General features: G+C 30.8%; 2 protein-coding genes across 6 annotated transcripts in view; one reads left to right on the top strand and one right to left on the bottom strand.

Annotated features, from left to right (window-relative positions):
* LOC118187354 (zinc finger MYND domain-containing protein 11-like) overlaps window positions 1-25,309 on the bottom strand; it is a 101,926-nt gene that overhangs the window by 38,514 nt on the left and 38,103 nt on the right. For 3 of the 5 annotated variants that reach the window (XM_035357553.2, XM_035357551.2, XM_035357554.2), the window contains exons 2-5: window positions 14,132-14,413; window positions 11,039-11,185; window positions 5,424-5,519; window positions 2,726-2,909 (exon numbers count right to left, since the gene is read on the bottom strand). In XM_035357553.2, coding sequence (XP_035213444.1) covers window positions 2,726-2,909; window positions 5,424-5,519; window positions 11,039-11,185; window positions 14,132-14,404 — 700 coding nt within the window. In that variant the 5' untranslated portion in view covers window positions 14,405-14,413. Of the gene's footprint in view, window positions 1-2,725; window positions 2,910-5,423; window positions 5,520-11,038; window positions 11,186-14,131; window positions 14,414-19,307; window positions 19,449-25,309 lie in introns of those variants that run through there. The other 2 variants (XM_035357550.2, XM_035357555.2) reach the window with 2 other exon arrangements.
* On the top strand, window positions 24,259-24,951 carry LOC146998979 (general transcription factor II-I repeat domain-containing protein 2-like). The gene has a single exon (XM_085810283.1). The coding sequence runs from the start codon at window positions 24,259-24,261 to the stop codon at window positions 24,949-24,951; it is 693 nt and encodes a 230-aa protein (XP_085666409.1).

Genomic DNA, 25,309 nt, shown 5'->3' with positions numbered 1-25,309 from the left:
AAGTGACATATTCACGAAATTTTTCAATTTTGGCATTTTTTAAATTCCCCCCCCTTCCCCCGATTGCATCTAGAGAATGGATTCGGAGCAATTCTGCCTCTAGATTACGAGCAACAATGGTCAACTGTAAACTCTCGCAAAACCATGGGACTTTTAACACTTTCACCATGCACTGGAGGGAAAGGATTGATCTTCTGTAATCAGTCATCCTTGTTTACGTAAAAATATGTGAAATCACAACTTCTCATAGCATGTTTATGATTGTCTTTTTACCAGTATGGCATATGAAAATTAACACATGCTGTTTCTTAGAATTTAAAAGAGAAAACAATGCATGCAAGGATTGCCTTTTGCTTTATGGAAAATACTTTTTTTTAATAAAATGCGGTATTGAGCTATAAATTGAAAAAATAATAATTGCTATCATAAAGAACCTATTATGACGTTCTGAAATTCATCATGGAAAGCACAGTAAGTCAATTCTCGCAAAGTTATTAACTTTAACATTAATCATGCTGAGGTCAAATGATTCAAAAACCTTTTACATGCTACAGTCAAAAGTCGTTAATTCGGACACCCATAATCCGGAATGATCTATAATTCGGATCTCAAAGCTACAAACTTTCTGTGCATGCGTTGCGTTGACACATGCGCGTAAGACCTTTACGACTGCGCATTTAATGTATAATGGACGGTATAAGCTAAAATTATGTAATTATCTATTTCAGTTAATGTTGCAGATTGGGTTGTTCCTTAATCTTCGAATTGGATCCGGCTTATAATTTTTTGCAGACTGTTAGAGCAATTTTATAAAAGTAAGCTTGAACTTTCAATTATGTCAAATAGAATTTCTGATACATATTATCTAATATGTAAAGGATCTACAAAGCGAAAGTATGTTTCGAAGTCCATTAAACAAAAGTGGAATTGCTGCAATTTGAAGCTGCTCTGGGGGGGATCGCGGTGCGCAATGAACAGGAAATTGATCTGTCAGCACTATCCTTATCTTCAGGGCAGATGTTTTTATTTTATTCAGCTTATAATTCCTTACTAAATGTAGTATTTCATCATCAATGTATTCCGTCTTTGATATGATTTAAATCAAATTCCTCGTCATTATAAATATCACGAGTACACATCAAATAGTTTTCTGGTTGCAATTTTCTAATTTCGACTATGCGTAATGTATGCTTTATGCATACGTGCGTTGAAAGAAATGTTTAATAAAGTAAACAAATAAATATTAAGCTTTTTTTTTGTAACTTTTGATAACCTTCAGATCATAATGGCTCTTTATTTCATAAATTATGGTTTCATATTTTTAATTTTATAATTTCTGCATGCCATCTTACCAGATTTAAACTGATCATCTATAATCCGGAATCGCCGAAGTCCCAACGAGTCTGGATTAATGACTTGTGACTGTACTACTTTAAAAGAGATACCTCATGTAAGGATTTCTTATAGGAAAAGCAAGTTTTTACTACTGTATATTATGAATACCATGACAATCTGTGACCTAAAGTATATTTCTGTTCAATAACAGTGCAAAAATTTATGTCATTTACATGAAATTTGTAAGAGATATTTTATGTAATAATTGTAGATGGCAATAATCTACTTTTTATGGAAAAATGTGATATTATTTGTAACACAATTCATGTTTCAGCAAAAATGTTTGAGCAAAAAAGCTTGGATTTCTTTTCTGGGGAAATTTTCACAGAAATATTTATTTCAGCACTTTTTCCCATTGAAAATATTTGGCACTATTTTGGGCAATAAAGCTGACTTGCACTTCGTATCTCTATTTCTGGTCTCAGACAGATTACCGAGTGATATAGATCAGGAACAAAATATTCATTTCTCTTCAGAACATAATTTTTAAAATATATGCATAATAAAAGTCCGATGATATTTTTTTACTAACAAATTACACTTTCAAGATAATTAAGTGCGTAAAAAAATTACACTTTCAAGAAAACAATAAAAAAAATCATTAATTTCCTTAACACGCTGACTGTCCAACACAAGATAACTCATATTAGTGCTCTTCTTGAGGATGCCCAATACGAGTTATCTCATAGTTTCTTGACTTGCCACTTTTGCGCCGCTACGAGTTAATTCATAGTTTTTAAGTGTAAATACAAATGGATGGCATCCTGGAAGAAAATAAATTTATTATCACTGTGCTCACTTGAATCATCAGGAGGTACATAATCACTACTGTTGTTACCATCTCCAAAAAAAATTCTTCAGATTCTAACTCACTTAGATTAGAGATCGACTTCAGTAATCGGCTTTTCCTTTCCATACTTTAGTATTTATTATTTTATTGTAAACAAATAGATACAACAATATTTAAAATCGATGAAAATGTAATGTTTTGGATCCAAGATCGGACATAACGCTGAACAACTTACTCGCTTAGCACTTGTTTTAGCTGTACTGAGGCAACAAGTCGAAGCATGTCTGTATGAATCAAATAGTGGGCTTCTGCAAAGAGCTTTATCTAATAAAAGCCGACTATGAGATAATTCATAGGATACTTTGGAAAAAAAAAAAAAAAAAACCATCCTGTAAATTTTTTAATGATTGTTACAAATCATAATTAGTATTTTTAATAATATAATATGATTAAATCAGTTTGGCTTCTCGGACCAGAATCCGAGAAGTGCTGCGGCAATCAACGTGTTAAGGTACACATCGGCATTTAAAAATAAATTACCTCCATAGTAAAGAACAACATTGTGGACCAATGTTTGAACATCTGCCTGGAATTCTTCAAGGCGTTTATAAACATTATCTTGTGTTTTATCTTCAATGATAGACAAATCCATTTTTTCATATATCAAAAAATCATAACGCCATTTTTCATCATTCTTATGATGAACCTTATGTAATTCACGACTCTGTAAATTTATAAACAGAGATAAATCATACATATTTTCTTAAATGAGAGTTATTAATTAATAAATGAAATTTACTCATCAAAATTTTAAATCAAAAAGCAAAAATGGGTTATAAAATACATATTATCATACACATAAACATACAATTCAAAGAAAATATGAAAATTTTAAAAAAAAATTTCCCCACAGTAATTTTTTGACTGTTTACATATATGCAAGATTTTCAGTAAACACTGCATAAACTCTGTATAGCAGTGCTATTGGGTGGATAAAAAGAATACAGTTTTTTTGGAAAATCTTGACCACACCCACTTATGATACCACACTGGATGTACAAAAAATAAATTAAGAGAATGAAGTTTAAATTTTTACTGATAGAGGCCGTTGCACCATATTAACAGTAAGGATCATAGACTAAGCTCTTCTGAAAATAATTTATTCAATCTCAGAGACCATTTTTATAACTTAGAAGCACTTTTTTTGTACTTCTGACAGCACCAGAACTATTCAGTATCATTTTTTGAGTTGCTTTGACTGCCCTCCAAATACCGCGTATTATCCTCTGTTGGCAAAACTTTAGATATCAGGACATTCAGATACAAAGCCACCAATTTATTAAATATAACAATGAAATTACTGAAGGGATAGAAACACATATATTGTTACAATTCTAGGTACTGTCTAACGGCATCAAAACAGCACTGCCAGTGGTCTAGCAGTTTTTAAGCACCCACCCAGACAGCACTGGTTTCAGTTCCCATCATAGATTTCCTTACCCAGGTCTGCAAGCAAGCATCAATATTGGAATCTGCAATATCACCAACTGCATCCTTGCAATTGATGAATAAAAAAATAATATAACAGTATGCAAGAGAGAACATGATAATTTATTACCTTCTCTCCCACTAAAAGGGGCAATTGGAGAAGGGCTTAATTAACCAAATCCAGCTGATAATGAATGATTTTGTTTTATTCCCTACTGTTATATAATAATATAAAAAATCATTTTGTTTTTATATTATTGGGTTATTATTATCTGAATTCATATTTCCATACTTTTAGTTTACCATTTACTAACCAGTAAATACTAATATAGACAATTACTAATATATACAATTACACTAATATATACAATTACTAATATAGGAATTTTAACCAGTAAATGGTTTAGTTTGGGAATCACTGCAGAGAGATCTTGCAGCAGGATATATGAAAAATCAACTCTGCTCTCAATGGGATTCAAGCCAAGAATCTTTAATTTGCTAGTAGGACTTACTAACCTCTTATACCACGAAAATATGCCATAATTTCTTAGAAGGTAATTCCCTATCATTCATAATAAAATTTTATAATTAAAATATTTCCCAAACTAAAAGTAATCATTCTATCTTATAATGCTTCAATTCATTTCATTTTAAAATACTTCAATTGTATTCTGATACTACAACTTTTAGAAAAGATTTTTAAAGTAAAAAAATTGCTTATTTTTATAAGAACAAATATATATATATATATATATATAATCAAAGAAAGCAAATTTTTCCTTCAATTAACACACCAAACAAAGTTAATACTCATTAACTGATATGACAACTGAAATTTAAAAATTTGCTATTATTTAAAATTACGTTATAATCTCAAACTTCCAATGGTATAAGTAACATTGGTACTTCTCTGTTATAGTGGGCCCCCAGATTGAATCACCAATCAAGGGAGATATTTCACTAAAATCTGGCTGCGTGCTTTTATACCTCACCGCATAATTATGTATAAACACAGATTTGCATTTTTGCTCTCACTGCATGTTCTTATATTATTCATTTTTGATGATATTTTTAAATTCGCATTATTTATTAGAATTATTTCAATTATTTGAAAGTATATAAATTGAATCTTTAATTTACCAAGTAACGAGTGGATGCTCTAGCATTTTTTCAAGAGAGAGGTCTTTTACCTGACATACAAGTTGATGGTAATGAAATGTCCACAACATGAAACTTTATGCTAATGAAAAAAAAACCATTTGAGGGCACAATGTTAAAAATTGGGAAAAGAAGGGCACCCCATGTTAAAAACTGGTTCAGCAGTTCCAGAATATCATTCGTCACTGCTATTAGATTTATGTATTCTTTGGCAGAGCAGGTGACATCTACGAAATGGTGTAACAAGCAGCTTAATATATGTGAAGTGCTACAGTTGACTGGAACGATTACATGCGATACAATAATAATAATAAGGACTCTTAAAAAAATACATGCGAGTATTATTGTTATTATATATTGTGTTATTTACTTTTACATGACTATGTATATGAATTTACGCTTCATGACCTTGGCAAAATTACAGCCGAGATCCTGGCACAAATCCAAAATCACCAAATATGGTTGGGGGCTATAACAAAGTACGGTACCATCTACCATCATCCCGTATACCATATTTAACTTGAAGTTTGAAAAACTTTTAAAAGTAATAGTAAATAAAATGATGAAACTTCTAAAAGTAATAAATACATACATTGCATACTTTTTCTTTTAACCTAAGGCAAGTATAGCCCAACAAGAGATTCAAATCATCTCTTTTTAACTTAAAAGCATCTTTTGACTTGATCATCTGGAAAAAGAAACATGAAAAAAATTATTGTAAAACATAAACAAGCATGACAATTTTATGAATAAATAAATAAAAATAAAATCATACAAACAGTCTACAACTCACAATAAAGTATGAAACAGAGATAGGTCTTGTCCCAATTTCATCTTGTTTTTATTAAGGCAAATATATGTGCCTTCAATATTATTTTGCAATAAAATTATCTCAAAACTAAATTTTTAAGGAAAATCAAATGTATGGTATTGTGTCGTAAGACTATAAATTATATAATTTTAATGCTGATAAAGCAGAAAAAATTATTAAAATTTCTAGGTAATTTTAGGTATTAGTTTGTTTTTCCACCAACCAAAATGGTAACCCCCCCCCCCTCAAAAAATCACGCAGTTTAGGTGGCATATAAGAAAAACACTTTCTAATATAGGAATTTTAACCTTTTCGTGACGGCGCACCTTTGTTTAAGACGCTCCTGCGGGACAGAAGAGAATCGAATGTGTTGTGTCATAATTGTTTTAATGTGCTAAAAATGGAGAACCTAAAAGTTCATTTTCTTCATTTTATGCTATTTTATTTTTAAAAAGGAAAGAAAAATACTAGTCAAACTGCTCGCTAAACTTGAGGTATATATGAACAAACTGTTGTTTCTGATAATACAGTTTAAATGTGGTTTTAAGAAGTTAAAGTGTGAGAATTTCAGCATTAGAAATTATATCCACTCTGGACGACCATCCTCTGGAAATAAAGACCTATTACAAGAAGCTATCACTAAAAACCAACATTATACAGTCCAAGAACTATCAGACAAAGTGAAATTTCAAAAGACAGTACAATGATCATTTGAAAAAGAATGGGTATGTATGGTACTATGATTTATGGATACCTTTAACACAATACAAGTAGACTATACTTGCTCAAGTTTCAGCATGTGATTTTTTCCTGAAATAAAATAAAAAAGCTCTTTTTTTAAAAATGGCTAATTTGTTGGAGATGAGAAGTGGATGCTATATAGTAATGATAGAGATCATGGTTAAATCAAAAGAACCTCCTTTAGTGCTATCAAGAGAAGAGTTGCATTCCAAAAAAAGTACTGCTTTGTGTATATTTCGGCTACAAAATAAAAGCAGAAATCAAACCAAAGTGCCCAGAATTGACCAATCATCAAGATGTTGTCTTCCATTATGTCAATGAATGGCCTTACACATTTCAATGAATGTCAAATAAAGAGTTCTTGATGTTCTGTGTCACCCTTCATGCTCATTAAACCTTCTCCCTTAAGAGTTTCATCTATTCAAATGTAAAATTCTCTGAACAGGCTGCAGTTTGCCTCTTCGGGGACTCTCAAGAAGCATCTCTGTAACTTTCTTAAAAACAAACCTAATAACGTTTTTAAGAAGGAATTTTCCATTTGCCGGAGATATTGCAAAAAGTAAGAACAAAATGCTGCTTATGAGCTACAATAAAATTCTTTTATGTTTTGCATTACGTCATTTGTATTCATCATAAAAAAATTGCAAAATTTCCAATATTATAATTCTTTAGATATTTAATACCACCTTCCTCTTAAAATCTGGTTATATACACATATCCAATTTCAATAACAACATTAAGAAACCTCTATCCCTTCTTTGTGTTAAATTTCGCCCCCCTCCTTTTTTACTTCCTTGTACGAAGTAAAAAGGAAATATAGTAATTGCAAAAAGTTTCAGGCAGCATATTTCAACGAAAATATCCATTTTGACCGCTATCAAATGCAATTTAACGATGTTTTTGCATGATATCTGTACTTAAGGACAGAATAAAAGACTCGTTTCCTCAAAAAAAATTATAAAACTGCTTTAAAATTAATTCTGAAGAGAATTTTTCATGGCGTCTGTACGAACGTATGTACGTACGTAACTGGCATAACTCAAAAACGAGTAGCCTCAGAACGTTGAAATTTTGTATATGGGACTGCTATAACATGTAGATGTGCACCTCGTATTTTGGTTGCAATCGGCCACACCAAACGTATATAAATATATTTATATATATATATCCACTCTGTTACCCGGCTCCGTGATCTCAGTTTCTTCACTCTTATATGTTTGTAAATTGTACATTTTTTGCTTTAAAAATGATTGAATTATGTTGTTTTTATCTTCCAGTTAAGGTTTTTATGCCTTCAGTAAAACTGTATGCAATATTTTTAGAATTATCAATAATTTTAAAGTTGTTTAAGTGCCGCTAAGCCTTTTTTTTTTATGCCGCCTCATTGATTGTTTACATTTGAAACAGCAGACTAGTGGATTTGTTGCCAATCTAGAGAAACTTAGCTTCGCAACAACAAAGATAACGCCTTCATTTATTATTGCAAATTAAAATGCTTAATTCCGTGCTTAATTCTTTCTGGAATTTTTTCGAGGAAATAAGTGTTTAACATTTACTTCGTAATTTTTAATATAGATATTTTGAGTTTTTATGTATGCCTTCTTGCGAAGTGAGAGCTGAATTAATTGAATCAGAAATACTCAATCATCTGTGAAAAACTGTTTTTTTTTTTTTTTTTTTTGTTTTATTTGCTTAATTTCTTTTATACATCATTCAAGCTTTATTATAGCATTTGAATAGAACATGTGGCAACGATTATATAATTCTATTCTTTAAATGATATAAATTTTGTGCATTATGAGTTATAATATGAACAATATATAATACTGTTAAGTGAATCTAGCGCCAGAGTGTCGCTATGGTAAACAAATACTAGAGTTAATTTTAAAGAATGCATTTATTCTATTGTAGTTTATGCGCTGTCGGCGAAGTAGATTTAATTCAATCCAATAAGTTTAAATGAAATATAAGAAAAAATGCGTATAATTTAATATTCCGTAAAAAGAAATCATGTGGTGTACACATCAGATTTTTTTTTTTTTTTTTTTTTTTAAAGAGGGATTGACACTATTTACTTCCTTGTACGAAGTAAAAAGGAAGTATTGTAATCGCGAAAAGCTTCAGGCAGCATATTTCAACAAAAATGTCCACTTTGACCGCTTTCGAATGCAATTTAACGATGTTTTTGCGTGATATCTATACGTAAGGACAGAATAAAGACTCTTTTCCTCCAAAAAAAACTAAAAAGCTGCTTTAAAATGAATTCTGAAGAGAATTTTTCGTAGCGTCTGTACGAACGTATGTACATACGTATCTCGCATAATTCAAAATCGAGTAGCCTCACAACGTTGAAATTTTGTATATAAGACTACTATAACATGTAGATGTGCACCTCGTATTTTGGTTTCAATCGGCCTCGGCAAACAAATATAAATATATTTATAAATATATCCACTCTGTTACCCGGCTCAGTGATCTCAGTTTCTTTACTCTTATATGTTTGTGAATTGTACATTTTTTGCTTTAAAAATGATTAAATTATGTTGTTTTTATCTTCCGGTTAAAGTTTTTATGCCTTTCGTAATTCTGGAAGCAATATTTGTACAATTATCAACAATTTAAAAGCTGTTTAAGTGCGGTTAAGTTTTAAATAACATGGCGGACATATTTGTTCACATTTGAAACAGCAGAATTGTAGATTTGTTGCCAATCTAGAGAGACAAAGCTTCGCAACACAAAAAAAAAAAAAAAAAAAAAAAAAAAAAAAAAAAAAAAAAACGCCTTCATTTATTATTGCAAATTAAATCATGCTCAATCCTTCCTCGAATTTTTTCAAGGAAATATGTATTTAAGATTTACTTCGTAATTTTTAATACAGATATTTTGAGTTTTTATGTATTTTTGCCTTGTCGCGAAGGGAAAACTGAATTAATTAAATGAGAAATACTCATTCTTCTGTGAAAAACTGTTTCTTTTTCGTTTTGTTTGCTTAATTTCTTTTATACATCATTCTAGCTTTGTTATAGTATTTGAATAGAACATGTGGCAACGATTAGATAATTCTTGAAATGATATAAATTTTGTGCATTATGAGTTATAATATGAACGAAATATAATACTGTAAAGTAAACCTAGCGCCAGAGTGTCGCTATGGTAAACAAAGTGAATTTTAAAGAATGCATTTATTCTATTGTGGTTTATGCGCTGTCGGCAAAGTAGGTTTAATTCAATCTAATAAGTTAAATGAAATGCAAGAAAAATGCATATAATTTAATATTCTGTACAAGGAAGTCATGTGGTGTACACATCAGATTTTTTATATTTAATTATCTAAATCTTCTTAATTATGAAATCCATTACTTAACAGCCAGTTACTGAAAGAAAAGGTAGTCTGAAAGGAAATCTGTTGTAGTGTAAGTTAATGAATAAACTATTTCCAACAGACTGCATTCAAGCATGACATATACAGTCAAAAGTCTTTAATCCGGACTCGTTGGGACTTCGGCGATTCCGGATTATCGATTTTTCCGGATTATAGATCATCAGTTTAAATCTGGTAAAATGGCATGCAGAAATTATAAAATTAAAAATATGAAACCGTAATTTATGAAATAAAGAACAATTATGATCTAAAGGGTATCAAAATTTACAAAAAAAAAAAAGCTTAATATTTATTTGTTTACTTTATTAAACATTTCTTTCAATGTAAGTTGTTTAAGTTGCTTCGTTTTTTTATGTGATAATACATTCTCTTTAATTCCATAAACAGACATAATTTCTTGTTCAGTTACAAAGTTCCGCTGTTCAAGTCCTATAATTGCTGTGTCGAGAATACCGACTAATTTGTCAATCGAAATTTTTTCGTTTTCAATAACCTCTGTCACTTTCTTCGCTATCGGAAGCGAATTATAATGACGAGGCATTTGATTTAAATCATATCAGAGTACATCGAGAGGAAATACCACATTTAGTAAGCAATTATAAGCCAAATAAAATAAAAACATCTGCCCTTAAGATAAGGATAGTGTTGACAGATCAACTTCCAATTCATTGCCACAGCGTTAAAAATAAACAAAGTTTAGATAAACAAAGGATATGCCTTTATCCATTTTTTGCAGCAATTCCACTTTTTGTTTAATGGATTCCGAAAGATATTTTCGCTTTGTATATCCTTTACATATTAGTAAATATATATCGGAAATTCTACTTGAAATAATTAATAAATAAGTTCAAGCTTTCTTTTATAAAATTGCTCTAACAGTCTGCAAAAAATAATAAGCCGGATCCAATTTGAAGATTAAGGAACAATGCAATCTGCAACATTAACTGAAATAGATAATTAGATAATTTTAGCTTAGCTTATCCCATCCGTTATACATTAAACGTGCATTCGTAAACGTATTTTGCGCACGCGCAAATTCGCAGCCGTAAAGGTCTTACGCATGCGTAGAAAGTTTGTAGCTTTGAGGTCCGGATTATAGATCATTCCGGATTATGGGTGTCCGAATTAACGACTTTTGACTGTATTCATACTAGCTTGAATTATATGTTAATTCAACACTATTAGAACATATTTAGCTTCTTTCTTGTCAAAATCAATGTTAACATAATTTATTAAATCACTTTTTTAAAATTGTTTAAACACACCAACTTACTTTGCACACTTCACACACCAGTTTTTCAGATTCTCCGAGTGGTTCTTTCAAGCATGCCTCATGATAGACTCTATGACAAGTTGAACAATACAGAACTTCACCTTCCTTATGACATTCAAAGCAGTACCAATCATGACCATCTCTTTGCTGAAATAGAATTTAAAATATCAAACTTGCAAAGTTTTCATAATTTTTTTATTTTTAATTCAAGTTTAATAAATTATTTAGTGATTAATTCAACATATTAGAATTATCTGAAATAAATGTCAATCTGAAAATTCAATATTTAACCATCAACACATTTGAATTACTAAGTGTAACAAGTGGAAATTTCTTGCAGGTATACCTTTAGACATCATAGAAAATAAATATACATTTAAAATGTTTTCTTTTGCATTATTATTGTTTACATGCATTTTCATAAATATTTAGTAAGCAAAATTTTAAATTCAATTTACTTTTTTTTTTTTTTTTTTTTTTTAATCTAGACTGCAAGTTGTTTTCAGATTGTGCATTCAGCCTATCTGAAATCCGAGTTTGAGACTATTGCTTACAATACGTCAAAATTACAATATAATAATTCTTTTTTCTCCATTTAAAGGGTGTCAGATTTGTTTCCTTAAATATCAAAGTATTTTGTTTTTATGCCATACCTAATAGAATAATGGTTAGAGACAGCTAACTATTAATCTGAAAAGCAAGGGAGGGATATGACTTATTGTTATTATAAGTTATTGTTTAATGTATTGTCTTTGTTTTCAGATAGATACAATAACAGTTGTCCCCTGAGGTGATCCTACATAACATTGCCCTTGATGTCATACTTATATAACTAGTGTTATTCAGTAATAACTATCAATCTTTCATCAAAAACTATTAAAGTTTAAAATTATTTCTATTTAAAAAGAAAAGCAAAATATTTTAAGATTTCATGCTAACTTTTAGTTTAGTAAGTTTAATTTATAGAATTAAAAAATTTTGGAATTTTAGTTAAATTTTAATTACATATTTTAATTTGCAGCATTTAAAGTTTTTCAAATTCTACTTGTATTTTATTATCACATGTACAATTACATATTTCTCATTCTATACAAGTATGATACTGATCTTTGATGAACACATTCGACAGAACGAAGCTTGCAACATTTTTTAGGGGTTGGGTTGCATTGTGTTACACTCAAAAAGTTAAAATATATCTTTAACAAGCAAAAAATATTGCAATTAAAAAAAGGTTCTTGTATTAATGGAGGAATTATAACATTAAAATCAATTCTGTTATGTTAGTCTTAAATATATTAATAAAAACACATGTATGCAAACAAGCCCAAAAGAAAAGAGTGATAGGTGACAAGATCGGCTGTAGTGTAGAATTGAGTGCCCCTTCGGTTGAGGACAAATTTTGTTCAGTTTTGGTGATGAATCCCCATTTCTGGTTACCATGATAATTTTAACTTGGTTTTAGCTTCCTGACTTATTTAAGTGAAAAAGATTGATGTGTACATGGATAAAGTCAAGGCAGCAAGCAATGCCGAGTTTGTGCAATTCTTTGATGTTTTTTAAGTGAAAGTAGATCGATGGGTACATAAACACAGAGTTTGTGCAAATCTTCGACTTCTCATTTTGATTTTGCGTCGCGGTCATCTCAAAATTCTGCCTCCCTGGAGTCGATTTTGCTGCCAAAAAAGAATTTAAATAAATAAATAAATAAATAAATAAAAATAAAAAATAAAAAAAAAAAAAAACCCAAGGGGCACCCAATTGTGAATCGTTTTTCCAGTTGAACAAGATCAAATGGAATACAAACTGGAAAAACGTATTATCTTTGAATAATTTATTTCAATGGCTTTTCAGATGCATAAATTTCTAACTTATTTTTGATAGAAACACCTTTATAAAAAAATATATCAGAAAATACTGCAGATTCAAGTTTTGCAACATTTTGGAAAAGTGCAATATCTTTAAATTATTTATGCCAATAGTCTTTCAGACGGATAAATTTCAAAGTTAATTTTGGTAGAAATACCTTTATAAAAAAAAAAATCATATCTGAAAATAAGTTTTGTAACATTCTCTTTAGAATAAAAAAGAATAAAAATAAGAGGAAAATATTCATAAAACATTCTACATTTATCTAATTTTTTAACATATTGTTAAGTTTTTCCTTTTCTTACTTTTGATTATTCTGACACCAGTTGTTATGTTATTTTCTTCCTACAAGTTCGTACGGGGTTCGTGTAGATTTGGAGTGAATAACGACGACACTTTATGAAGTAACGAAACACACTTTATTTAGCCAATATTAATCAGGACAGGTCCAATAACACTTTATAGAATCGTCGATGAACTACTATAAACACGCTGACACGATCAGTGACACAGCCTTCAGGTTATCAGGCTATCACGGTGGAGACAGCTTCCTGCAAAGCACCCGACTCTGCTTTCCGGAGTACAGCTCCCGACTCTGCTTGGTCGTTCTCGGAACTCCACGTACTCTGGAGACTCTTCACGCTACAACTCGCGATGCACTCGATGGCACACAGAGCACAGCTCCCGACTCTCGGTTCAGTCGTTTCCGGAGCTCAACACGCTCTCTCGACGATGCACTAACCGCGATATTCTAAGAGACTCCTTCGGTGAACTGGACGACCCACTCGGCACTCGCTGCCCGGCTTTCAACTCGTTCGACTCCGCAGGGATTGACTTGCTAGACAAGACACCAACTCGATACTAACTAACTCGCGCTCTAGACGAGGCGCACACACACTCGATGAAAGTCGCACACACTTGCTGACTGCAGACCAGCACGGTTTATATAGCTTTCGGCTTGTGTTCGGGAACATTCTGGACTAAACCAGTAAGAATTCGTTCCAGAAGGTTCTCAAACCGTTCATGGTATATTGTCGCCAAATGTGGCAACCCTAAAACTGCTTTGCGGGGAAGCCATCTCACCACGCCTTTACATTTCGTAACAATATTATCTGAAATTTTTCCAGAAAATACGATTACTTATAAAAAGGGGGGGTTAAATCTGTGAATTGTGAGCAATTAATAATTAACATTAATTACTTTTATATCAACACAACACACACTTACAACATTTTTTTCAGGGATTCTGTATGCTTCTTGTTCAATTCCAACCTTGGAACCTTTATACCCAACACTTTTCTTCATTTCTATCAGACTATCCTGAACTGCATATGAGAGTTGTTTTTCAAGTTCAGCAGGGCTGATATTATGTTTACGCCGCATATAATTTGATATACGTTCCAGATTTGGAATCTGTTTCTGTGCCCTGACAGAAACTATAGCATCCCAGATATGATGAATAGATTCTGTGCTTGCCAGCCTCCGTTTCATGACTGTCATATTCTTGATCTAATAATAATAAAAAAAAAAGAGCTTGAATGAGAAATTATGTACTAAAATAAATAATATATAGTTAATAAATAAATTAAATTTAAGAAGTAAATATTGCACCTATACTCAGGGCTGGCAATAGGCATTTTGCCATCTGATACAGTATTGGAAGGTCTTAAATTCTGCTGCCTCTCTAAATTCTAAAAATTTTGCAGCTCCTAAATTCTGCTGCCCAGTGTCTTCTCCAAATTTAATAATTGTTATTTCTAAATTTTCAACTCAATGCTTCTCTAAATTTTAAAAATCTGTCACGCCTCGTGTGGCTACATCTGTTGCACCAGCTCTGCCACCAGCCCAGTCTGTAGGTTATTAGCCACAAAAGCACGATATTAAACTACAAAGCATACAGCAATGAGCAAAACTATTTTTCAATTTTTCCATTACAATACAATATACCATGCTACTAATAACTTTCCATAAAGCACCAAAAACATTCTACATTCTATTCAAGGCCTAATTTCTAAATAAATAAATAAAATAATAAGCAATGCATTTCCTGAATAGTGTGTCTGGCTGTCTTATAAATACGATAGTGATTATGTGGCGGCATGTTAAAGGCGGTACGAAATTGGTATTTCTGCTGTTTGAAAAAGCATTTATTCATGGTAAGTGCATTTTATTTTAGTCTTATTTTGTAGAAATGGTCATTGTTTTTTTAATATGAATTTCTGTCGTTATTGTTGTTTTTTTTAATTGTTTGAAATTTATTTTAGTTACTTTGTTGATTAGTGTGTACCGTCTAAATTGTGCAATTTGTAGATGTTTAAAAAGTTGAAACAGAATGCTGTATACACGGTATTCTTTGACATTTATTGTTGTTATGTTAATTTATTAAAGTGAGGTGTGCATAGTTCGTAGATTCGTTTGTTGCCTAAATTGTGCAATTCGTAGATGTTTTTTTTAAGTTGAAACAGGACTCTGTGTACATGGTATTCTTTGAAATTTATTGTTGTTATGTTAATTTATTAAAGTGAGGTGTGCGTAGTTCGTAGATTTTTTTTTTTTAAGTTTAAACAGGATGCTGTGTACATGGTATTCTTTGAAATTTATTGTTGTTATGTTAATTTATTAAAGCGAGGTGTGCGTAGTTTGTAGACTAGATTGTGCCATTCGTAGATTTTTTTTTTAAGTTAAAACATATTGCTGTGTACATGGACTCTTGTCAAATAATTTTGGTTAGAAATCAACGGTTTTGCTATCTAAATTTTTAGCTTAAATTGTGTGTTCAAAACGTGGTTCTCGAAAACCGTGTTTTTGGGGACATTTTAGGCTTAAAGTTCGAAATGTAGACAAACAATTTATATAGCAATATGGCAGCATGGAGTTTCTTGCCAAAAATGTTTGGCGAGAAATTTGGTGACTTGTGGGTGCATATCAGAATAGTTCCCTTTTTTTTTATATCTTTTTATTATTAATGTTTTGTGTATTTAGCTATAATTATAGACATCATGTTTGTATTTATGCATCATAAAATTCAATTCAACAGCAAAATCACAAAATATTTTAAAACTTATCTTTAGGATTTGGGATAGCCTTGTGCGCTGAAAATAAAAGTGTTTATTCTATACATTGTTGCAACTGCTTACTTTCAAATTGTTCAGTCTGTTAATCAAAAATTCCTTTAAAGTTTTACAAAATATGGAGTAAATAAAAAATATATAACGTCATTCTAGAAAACTACTGAATGTTTTTAATTAGTTAGAACACAAATTATATGCATTTTGATTTTTTAAATCAATTCAAATCAAACATAAGAAATAAATTTAGTTTGTTAATCTCCCCCAGAAAAATTTAATTTGAAAGATAAATATCTCACATTTTGCTGAATGGCAACCAATTTGAAAAGTGAAATAATGCATTTATAGCAATTCGATGTAAACTCCCATTTTGAAACTAATGGAACCCTTCTGGGCTAATAATAATATAATATAATGATGAAAATCCCTGAAATGATCTATATTTCTAATAAAATACATAAATATTGGTCTCTGACATCACCTTTCCAGTAAGATCATCTTGCAGAAGTCTAAAATCATCTTGTGGGAGGGGGGTCTTATTACTGACAAAAACCAGCTGATGCATATGATGTTAACGAAATCCAAACTCATATCTGCATTTATACATTTTAGCAGTAAAATATAGAATTAAAATAGCATCCACTTTTCATAAAGTCATTGTCACTTATGCAATGATGCACTTCATGCTTAATTTTCATAAGAAAAGATTAACATCTACTACTAATATTTAGGTCATATAACAAAGTGAATTAATAAACTGGCAATATATGACGTACACAATACGACAATATGATCTTTCAACAACACAAAATTAAATTGCAAATCTCGGCTAAAAACAATATTTTTATTCATTCATTTATTTTAGATCCTGTATGCAACTAATAGAAGCTATTATAACAGTGCTTGTAGTTCTGTAATGTGTTTTTTTAAATCTTGTTTCATGTAGAAGTCAAAAGACTACAACTTCTGTTACCCAAAACCCTCGTTTTTATTTTTAAAAAAAAGTATAATTAAGCCTATTGTTATTTCTATAAGTATAATAGGCAAATTATAGTCCATTTATATTTACATTTGATGAAAAACCATTTTAAGTAATATTAATGTTGAAAACCATGTTATTCAATCCAATTCCACATTTTTATGAGAATTAGCCTAGCCTCAATAACAAACAAAAAAAAAAAAAAAAAAAAAAAAAATCATGGCAAGTTTGATACTATGCTGCAATCACATCCTGAAACAACATTAAAAAAAAAAAAAAAAAGAAAGAAAAGATAAGAAAAACCGTCAAAAGAAAATCAACTATTCTTTCAAATAACATTATGTAAATATATATATTTAAATGTATTATAATTCTAAGTAACCAAGTAATTTAAAGTAAGTAATTTAAAAAGCCAAATACTTGCGCTAAAACTGCCAAAGAGAATTACGGTATTATGGTTTTTACCACAACTAGCACATGAAAATTTTGAAGAACAATGTTTTACACTATGTTTTAAAAAGCAGCTCAAGCACAATCCTTGCCTTTTTAGAAATTCAAGCCTATCATTCATTGGTATGCCTTGAAATTTAGGACATTTATATATAACATGATTAAATAAACAGAAACCATACTTAGATGACTTTACATTAGTTAATACACTACTTTTAGAATGCTTTTGGCTCATGCTCTTAGAAACTCTAGATGCTTTTCAGATTCTTGCATAATATTTTAAAAATTTAATTAAATCATTTAATTTTGGAACTTTTTTTTCCTTACCAGATTCGCATTCGAACCATAATTTTGTTAATGGATCTAATTTTTGTAACAAAATTTATGCAAATATTGTATCTGCAAACCCATTAATTTTATTATTTTTAAAGCTTATTAAAATATTTTTACTATTATAGAAATCTAAATAACTTTAAATCTATGCATTGCAATGCATACTTAAGCTAAAGAGTATTAAAGGCATATACATTTCTATCTTTATTACACAAAAACATTTATTACTCAAAAATCCCTCAGTCCAAACATTTTTATACAAGTAAGATTCAACCGTATAATTTTTTTTCAGACATTTTCTTCTAATTTAGATGGTCATAAAAGATTTCCTCCCATTCTCAATCTCTCAAGAGGAAAAAAATTATATTTTATAAATATTACATTAATAAAATGTTACTGCAACTGAAATTGCTGATTTTTATCCTGATAATATGCTACTGTTATCTATAACAATGTTCTGGGGCCCACTAAAAAAAATCTTTTAAAAGTCCAGAAACTTCGGCATTTGAAATTGCAGTTAAGTGGCAAGATTTACATGGATATAGGAATAAAAAAAATTGCCAGTCTACATTTGCAATTTTTTTATAGGGGGAATAAAAAAAGACAAAATCTAGGAATTTGAGCTAAAACATGTGAACTATATTTAATAAGGATACTATATACTTTGCCCCCCCCCGAAAAAAAAGACATCATAACAAATTTTTAACTACTGTTAATTTTATAAAAAATGCAGACTTTTCAATGTGCAATACACTAATTTGTAATAATTTAACATAATACTCATTATTACAGAGATATGAAAATGAAGTTCCCATGACACACTAATTGGTAATAATTTTACTTTATACTTATAGAGTAATAAAAATGCATAAGTTAATAACTACATTATTTGAATATTTTCTTGTAGCAGAATATTTAAATTAAAATAACATGTTTTTATGAGCTACTTATTTTAACTGATCCACATCATATTTTTATTTATACTTATTTGTTTTTCATTCAATAATATTTTGTCATTCACTAATATCTAAAAAAAAAAAAAAAACAGATCGATTACTTGTGGAGAAGTGATTATGAAATTTTGCGTTAAAAATATTATATATACAAATATAAACATACAATGATAAGCTATGTAACATTGCGCGGAAAAAAAGACATACTACGGCATCGCTATAATGATATTATTTTTTATCTATTCGCCATTGTACATTAAAATAGCCTTTTAATATTTTTACCGCCTCGGTGGAATTTTATAATTTCAAGCAATGCAATGCAATTTGCGCATGTCCGCTATATGCCAAAACATTCAGCCGGAATGCACATAAACACAAACCTATACAGGATAGTTCTACCACCCGCACATTACAAATAACGATACTTTACATTTCGATTGCATAATGAAATATTCGATCACACAAACAGAATACAAAATATTATAATTATTAATCTCAACTCTAATATGTATAGCCCCATTGTTGTTGCCTAGCACACCACAGATGAAAATATCATAAAAAAGGAAACATAGAGAAATAAAATGCTTAGAAATCCAAACTCTATAATTAAATATATTTACCTTACGTTTTAGCTTCCAGTATTATACTTATAAATTAGTAAATTTTAATTAAATAAATAAAATATAACTGACTTTCGCCAGGCGATCGCAGACGACAACACCGCACGCGCGATACGGACGCCACACGGATACACGTCAGGGGGGAAGCTTGGCGGAGAGGGGGGATAGCAGGATGGTAGGCGGGCGGAATCCCTACCAGACAGACGGAAGCTTCAGACGTTTTGCTCTGCTATTGAAGGCGCCTGAGAAAGGCGGTTAGCGCAGCGAACAATTTTAGCGCTTATTTACAACGGATATCGAAAATTTATTCTTACAAAATAAAATATTACATTCGGAGAGGATGCAGAAGTTTTCAGTTTGTGAGGGCAATGCCAGATGGCATTTTTAGCACATATTTACAATTCATATCGAAAATTTATTCGTAACGAAATAAAATATTAAAATTCGGAAGGGATGCAGAAATTTCGAAGTTTCAGTTTTTGAAAGAAATGATAAATGGAATTAAAGATATCTTTTTTTTCATAATACGATAAAAGTGTAATTTTATTTCAAATTTAAAGGGTGTGGATTCGTAGTAATAGGGTGCGTAATTAAAAAGAAAAAGATGTCCATGTTTTGCCTCTTTTTTTCTTCGTCATTCTAACCCGATGTTTTTATGTTCTTTTACGGGTCCACAAACTCGTACGAAAAATGGAGGACAAATCGTACTATGTATTAAGGAGAATAAAACCTACTTTTCATTATTTTTTTCTTATTAAAAATAATCGTTAAAATTAATAACGTAAGCAATTAAAAACACTTTGTGTTTATTGCCGTGATTAAATAATCTGTTTTAACTGCTAGGGGATGAAAGAAGAATAAAATATTAAAGACAGAGACACGTAATTAAAATTTTAAAAACTTGATTTACATGAAAATTCTATCTATACTCTTCGGACAGCTGCAAAGAGCATAACAGCACTGCACTATGATACAGAACATAGAAGAAACAGATAAGAACTACAACTTTGTAGAATTATTCTTAACGCTGGTTACTTAATTTCTGGAAGACAGTATTTATGATCTAAATTTAAGAACATTAAATTTGAGAATTCAAGAATTTAAATCTTAGCACTGCTCCACTTTCACTTAACTCTTTTGTATAATTTATAAGTATGAATAGCATCGTTTCATTGTGTTTTGTTGTTCCCTAAGAAGTAACAAAACAAGGAAAGTTGTACAAGATTTTTTTATATGAAATGACATATTCCTATGATCTATTAATATTATTAAAAAATTATTGCTAATATTTTGCTTAATCGTTAATAAATTTATAAATTCCTATGCGTTCCTAATTCAATAAATAAATCTTAAGAGAATCCATATAAGTTTGCATTCCAGTTCCTTATATTTATTTTTCATGCTTCTTCTGGTCAAAGTGTATACAAAAGTTTATATTTACAAATATGAAAATATATCTCAATTAAAAATCTTAATAATAATGCTTTAGACACATGATAAAAACATGAGACAAGAAATTAAAACATATTTTCATACTTTCCCTTGTATATCATTTTGATATGATTAAAAATCTAATATGGACACCACATGACTTCCTTGTACGGAATATTAAATTATATGTATTTTTTTGCTCCATTTCATTTAAACTTTTTCCTCGAATTTCATTAGATATATTTCTCATTCAATTAATTCAGTTGTCACTTCGCGGCAAGGCAAAAATACATAAAATCTCAAAATATCTTAATTAAAAATTGAAAAATATAGAAAAACATAAAACAAAAAATACAGATAAAACAATTAAAAAAAGTCAAAGAAGGCATATTTTTTCGGTGAATGAAACTGAAAATTTGCTTTTGGTCCTTCTCGGCAAAAAGACACTGAAGGTGCAGAAACTGACTTAATTCACTATTCTGCTAAGTTTCAATTGTAAATAAATATGGCAGCTACGGTAAAAAATGAGGCTTAGCCGCACTTAAACCACTTTTAAATTGTTGATAATTCTACAACTATTGCATGCAGATTAACTAAAACCATAAAAACCTTAACCGGAAAATAAGAAAAACATATTTAAAACATTTCTAAAGCAAAAAATGCACGATTTACCAACATATAAGAATAAAAAGAACCGAGTAACAGAATGGGTGTGTGTGTATGTATATATGTATTTACAAAACAATTTTTTTAAAAACAAAATATAAACACGCCTAGTATTTTCGCGCATAAAGCTGTTGAAAATTTATCAGTAAAGACACACAGTAAGAAATTTAGAACTAATTTTTCACAAAGATAAAAAATTAGTTCTAAATTCTTACTTTATATATGTATTTATATACTTTTCATGCGACCGATTGTAACCAAAAAGGGAGGTGCATAACTACATGTTATACCAGTCCTATATACAAGATTTCAACATTCTGAGGGTACTCGTTTTTGAGTTGACACGAAAAAATCTCTTTTAAATACTTTTTGAACCCTTTTTGCAACCCGTTTTGGAAAAAAAGAGTCCTTTATTATGTTCTTACGTAGAGATGTCACGCAAAAACACTGTTAAATTGCATTCGATAGCGGTCAAAATGTTTGTTGAAAAATGATACCCAAAATTTTCGCGATTACAATACTTGATTTACTTCGTATGAGGAGGTAAAAATGAATTCATTCAATACAACATTCAAATTATATGTACATATTAGAATGCATTCACCACTCATTTATGGTATAAAATAATTTAAAGATACAGATATTTATAAATAGTTCTCTAAAATATTAAGGAACAAGTTGCATTTGTTTATAATATAAAAAAATTCGTTGTCAAACAAGCATCCTTTACCAAGCATTAGGTGAACCTAGGCAATCACCTATGGGCCCCAAGATGCACAGACGCTGTATCTAAATTCATTTAAATAACGCCGAATCGATTTTAATGTCTAGATAAACATTATTCAGTTTAACTTTATATAAAAGTTTTTGAATATTATAAAGGGTGAAAACTTGCCACAATTACCACCCTAAGACTGACTACCTCTGTAAACAACCAGAATTTCTAAAAATATATTTAAATATGGTTATTAAGCAACAACAATTTTCTGTACTCTCACCCGCCAGTGAGTCCTCAAAGGCAAAGTGCCTCGCTTACCAAACCATTTGCTCTGATCTTTAATGATGATAACGTTGTGAAGAACCTTTAAGTGTGAGGCCCAAGTGGGATTCACTGATTGATCTGGTCAGAACAGGTTAATTCTGGTACACGTCAGAATAAGCAAGGAAAGCATATTTCCTAAGGAAGACCATCTTCACAAAAGATTACAAATGTTTGGAATAGTGGATGGTTGCAATATTAAGGTGTCATTGTATATGTTGCCCACAAAATATGAAATCCGGCATTCTACATCTACAGAATACCTAGGCATTTTATAGAAAGCCGAAACTTGGCCAGCAATGCACGAAACGAATAATCATTTTATGCATTCCTAGCCATTCTGCAGAATGCCAAATGATAAACCGGTAAAGTGTGAAATACACTTCCGATTCGTTTCGACTAACCGAAACTGCTTACCAAAAATTAATTAATGATGTGAAAAAAGACAAAAATGGCTATTAAGGAAGAACCATTTATGCTGTTTATAATCCGTCAGTAGTTACTATACAGTATTACATCATGGACTCTGAGTAATTTCACGTACATTGCGAAAAAAAAAAAAAATCTGATGTGTACACCACATGACTTCCTTGTACGGAATATTAAATTATACGCATTTTTTCTTGCATTTCATTTAAACTTATTGGATTGAATTAAATCTACTTCGTCGATAGCGCATAAACCACAATAGAATAAATGTACTCTTTAAAATTCGCTATATTTCTTTACCATAGCGACACTCTGGCGCTAGGTTCACTTAACAGCGTTATATTTCGTTCATATTATATCTTGGATCATATCTTTACTGCTGCCTGGCTTTAGCTACTAGGAGCTCTTACCAGTATATTATCATTATACCATAGGCCATAAAGTTAAAAATTTAAGAGGTGTATTTAAAAATACACCGCGCCCGAAGGCGAGATCAATAAATAAGAGAACTCATAAAATAAGTTTTGCTAAATTGCATATCATGGCATATCATGGGTGATTATGAAAATGGCGGCGAGAGGCAAAATGAAAGTCTGGTTAGTCTAGAACAGGGGTCTCCAAACTTTCCAGCCTTAGGGCCATACTGATTACTCCAGTAAGTTCCGAGGGCCAAAACCATATTATCATTGTTGCCGGTGGTAAAAAGTGAAATAGTCCACTGATGAAAAAAAAAAGTCCGAAAAAGTACGCAACGTTTTATTAATTTTCCTGTCATTATCTGTAATTTCTAGATTAGTCGTAGAGTACGAGCCATGAGGAGTAACGTGACACGACATCTGGTGGACACAAGCGGAAATAGGTAGTACCTTCTATCGCTAACAGATGGCGCTAATAGCACGTACAGAAGTCTCCTATGACACTGTTGTGAAATAAAATAGTGCGTACCTCCTTAAAACGTGTTTGTGCGTGTTTAAGACATCTTTGTAACAGTATTTTGATTTGAATTGTTGCTTTTGTGCATGATTTAGTAGTATGGAAAAGAAGCGAAAAATTGATAGTGAATGCAGAAAATTCAAAGATCAGTGGAACATTCAGTATTTCGTAATTGAGTCCAGTAACAAAGCGCTATGTTTGATTTGCAATGAAAGCATAGCCGTTCTCAAAGAATATAACATTAAACGTCATTATGAAACAAAACATTTTCAAAATTACTCAAAATATACAGGAAGTTTGCGGACAGAAAAATTCGAAGCTATGAAGCACGGATAGAAATCGCAGCAATCTTCATTTACAAAACTCAAAACTGAACAAGAGGCTGCAACTCGTGATAGCTTTCGTGTGGCTCTTGAAATTGCAAAACGTGGAAAACCATTCACCGATGGAGAAATGATCAAAGAATGCATAATTGCAGTAGCCGAAGAAATATGCCCTGAAAAGGTAAATTTATTAAAAACTGTCAGTATGTCAGCAAACACTGTGGCTCGAAGGGTAGAAAACATCGCTGAAAATATATCCTCTCAACTGTTCGACAAAAATGGACATGTTGAGTGGTTTTCTTTGGCCTTGGATGAGTCAACGGATGTGTCAGATACTGCTCAGATGTTGATTTATATTCGAGGAGTAGATAAAAGCTATGAAGTGCATGAAGAACTTCTTGATATGTATAGTATTCATGGCACAACTACTGGTACAGATATTTTTAAAGGAGTTGAAATGGCCATTAATCAAAAGAACCTTCGATGGAAAAACTTGAAATGTATTACAACTGATGGAGGCAAAAACCTGAGTGGGAAAGATAAAGGAGTGGTCGCTCTTGTGTCAAAGGCTGTAGAAAATGACGGTGGTTCAAAACCATTAGTCTTACATTGTATCATTTATCAACAGTCTTTGTGTGGAAAATGTTTGGATATGTCTGAAGTTCTGAAACCAGTCATATCAACTGTTAATTTTATCAGATCTTTTGGGCTGAATCACCGACAATTCCGACAATTTATTGAAGAGATTGGAGAAAATGACTTACCTTATCATACTGCCGTACGTTGGCTTAGTTGTGGGAAAAGTCCTTCAGTGCTTTTTTGAACTTCGAACAGTGATCGAAATTTTTTTTGAATGAAAAGCATCGCCCTCTTACTGAATTACAAAACAACGCATGGCTGTGGAAGTTAGCATTCTATGTTGATTTGACAAAACATGTGAACGAACAGAATTTGAGATTGCAAGGAGAAAACAGCATCTTCCTGATTTATACACTAATATCAAATCATTCCGGAAGAAATTGATACTGTTTCAATCACAACTACGAAGTAAATGTTTTTCACATTTTTAAAACATGTGAAATATTCAGCCACACCACTGAGACTGAGTTTCCTATCGATTTTGCAATCGAAACTTTGAGTGCTTTGAAAATAAATTTTGATACTCGTTTCTCGGACTTTGA

The sequence above is a fragment of the Stegodyphus dumicola genome, chromosome 2 (assembly GCF_044657685.1).
Source record: "Stegodyphus dumicola isolate Sdum_Otavi_A_Nest chromosome 2, ASM4465768v1".
NCBI classification, from domain to species: domain Eukaryota; kingdom Metazoa; phylum Arthropoda; class Arachnida; order Araneae; family Eresidae; genus Stegodyphus; species Stegodyphus dumicola.
Note: the sequence above shows the minus strand (reverse complement) of the source record. Positions and strands in the feature narration are given on the sequence as shown.

Coding starts and splice junctions, on each gene's coding strand:
- LOC146998979 (XM_085810283.1), top strand. CDS start 24,259: ATGATCAAAGAATGCATAATTGCAGTAGCCGAAGAAATATGCCCTGAA.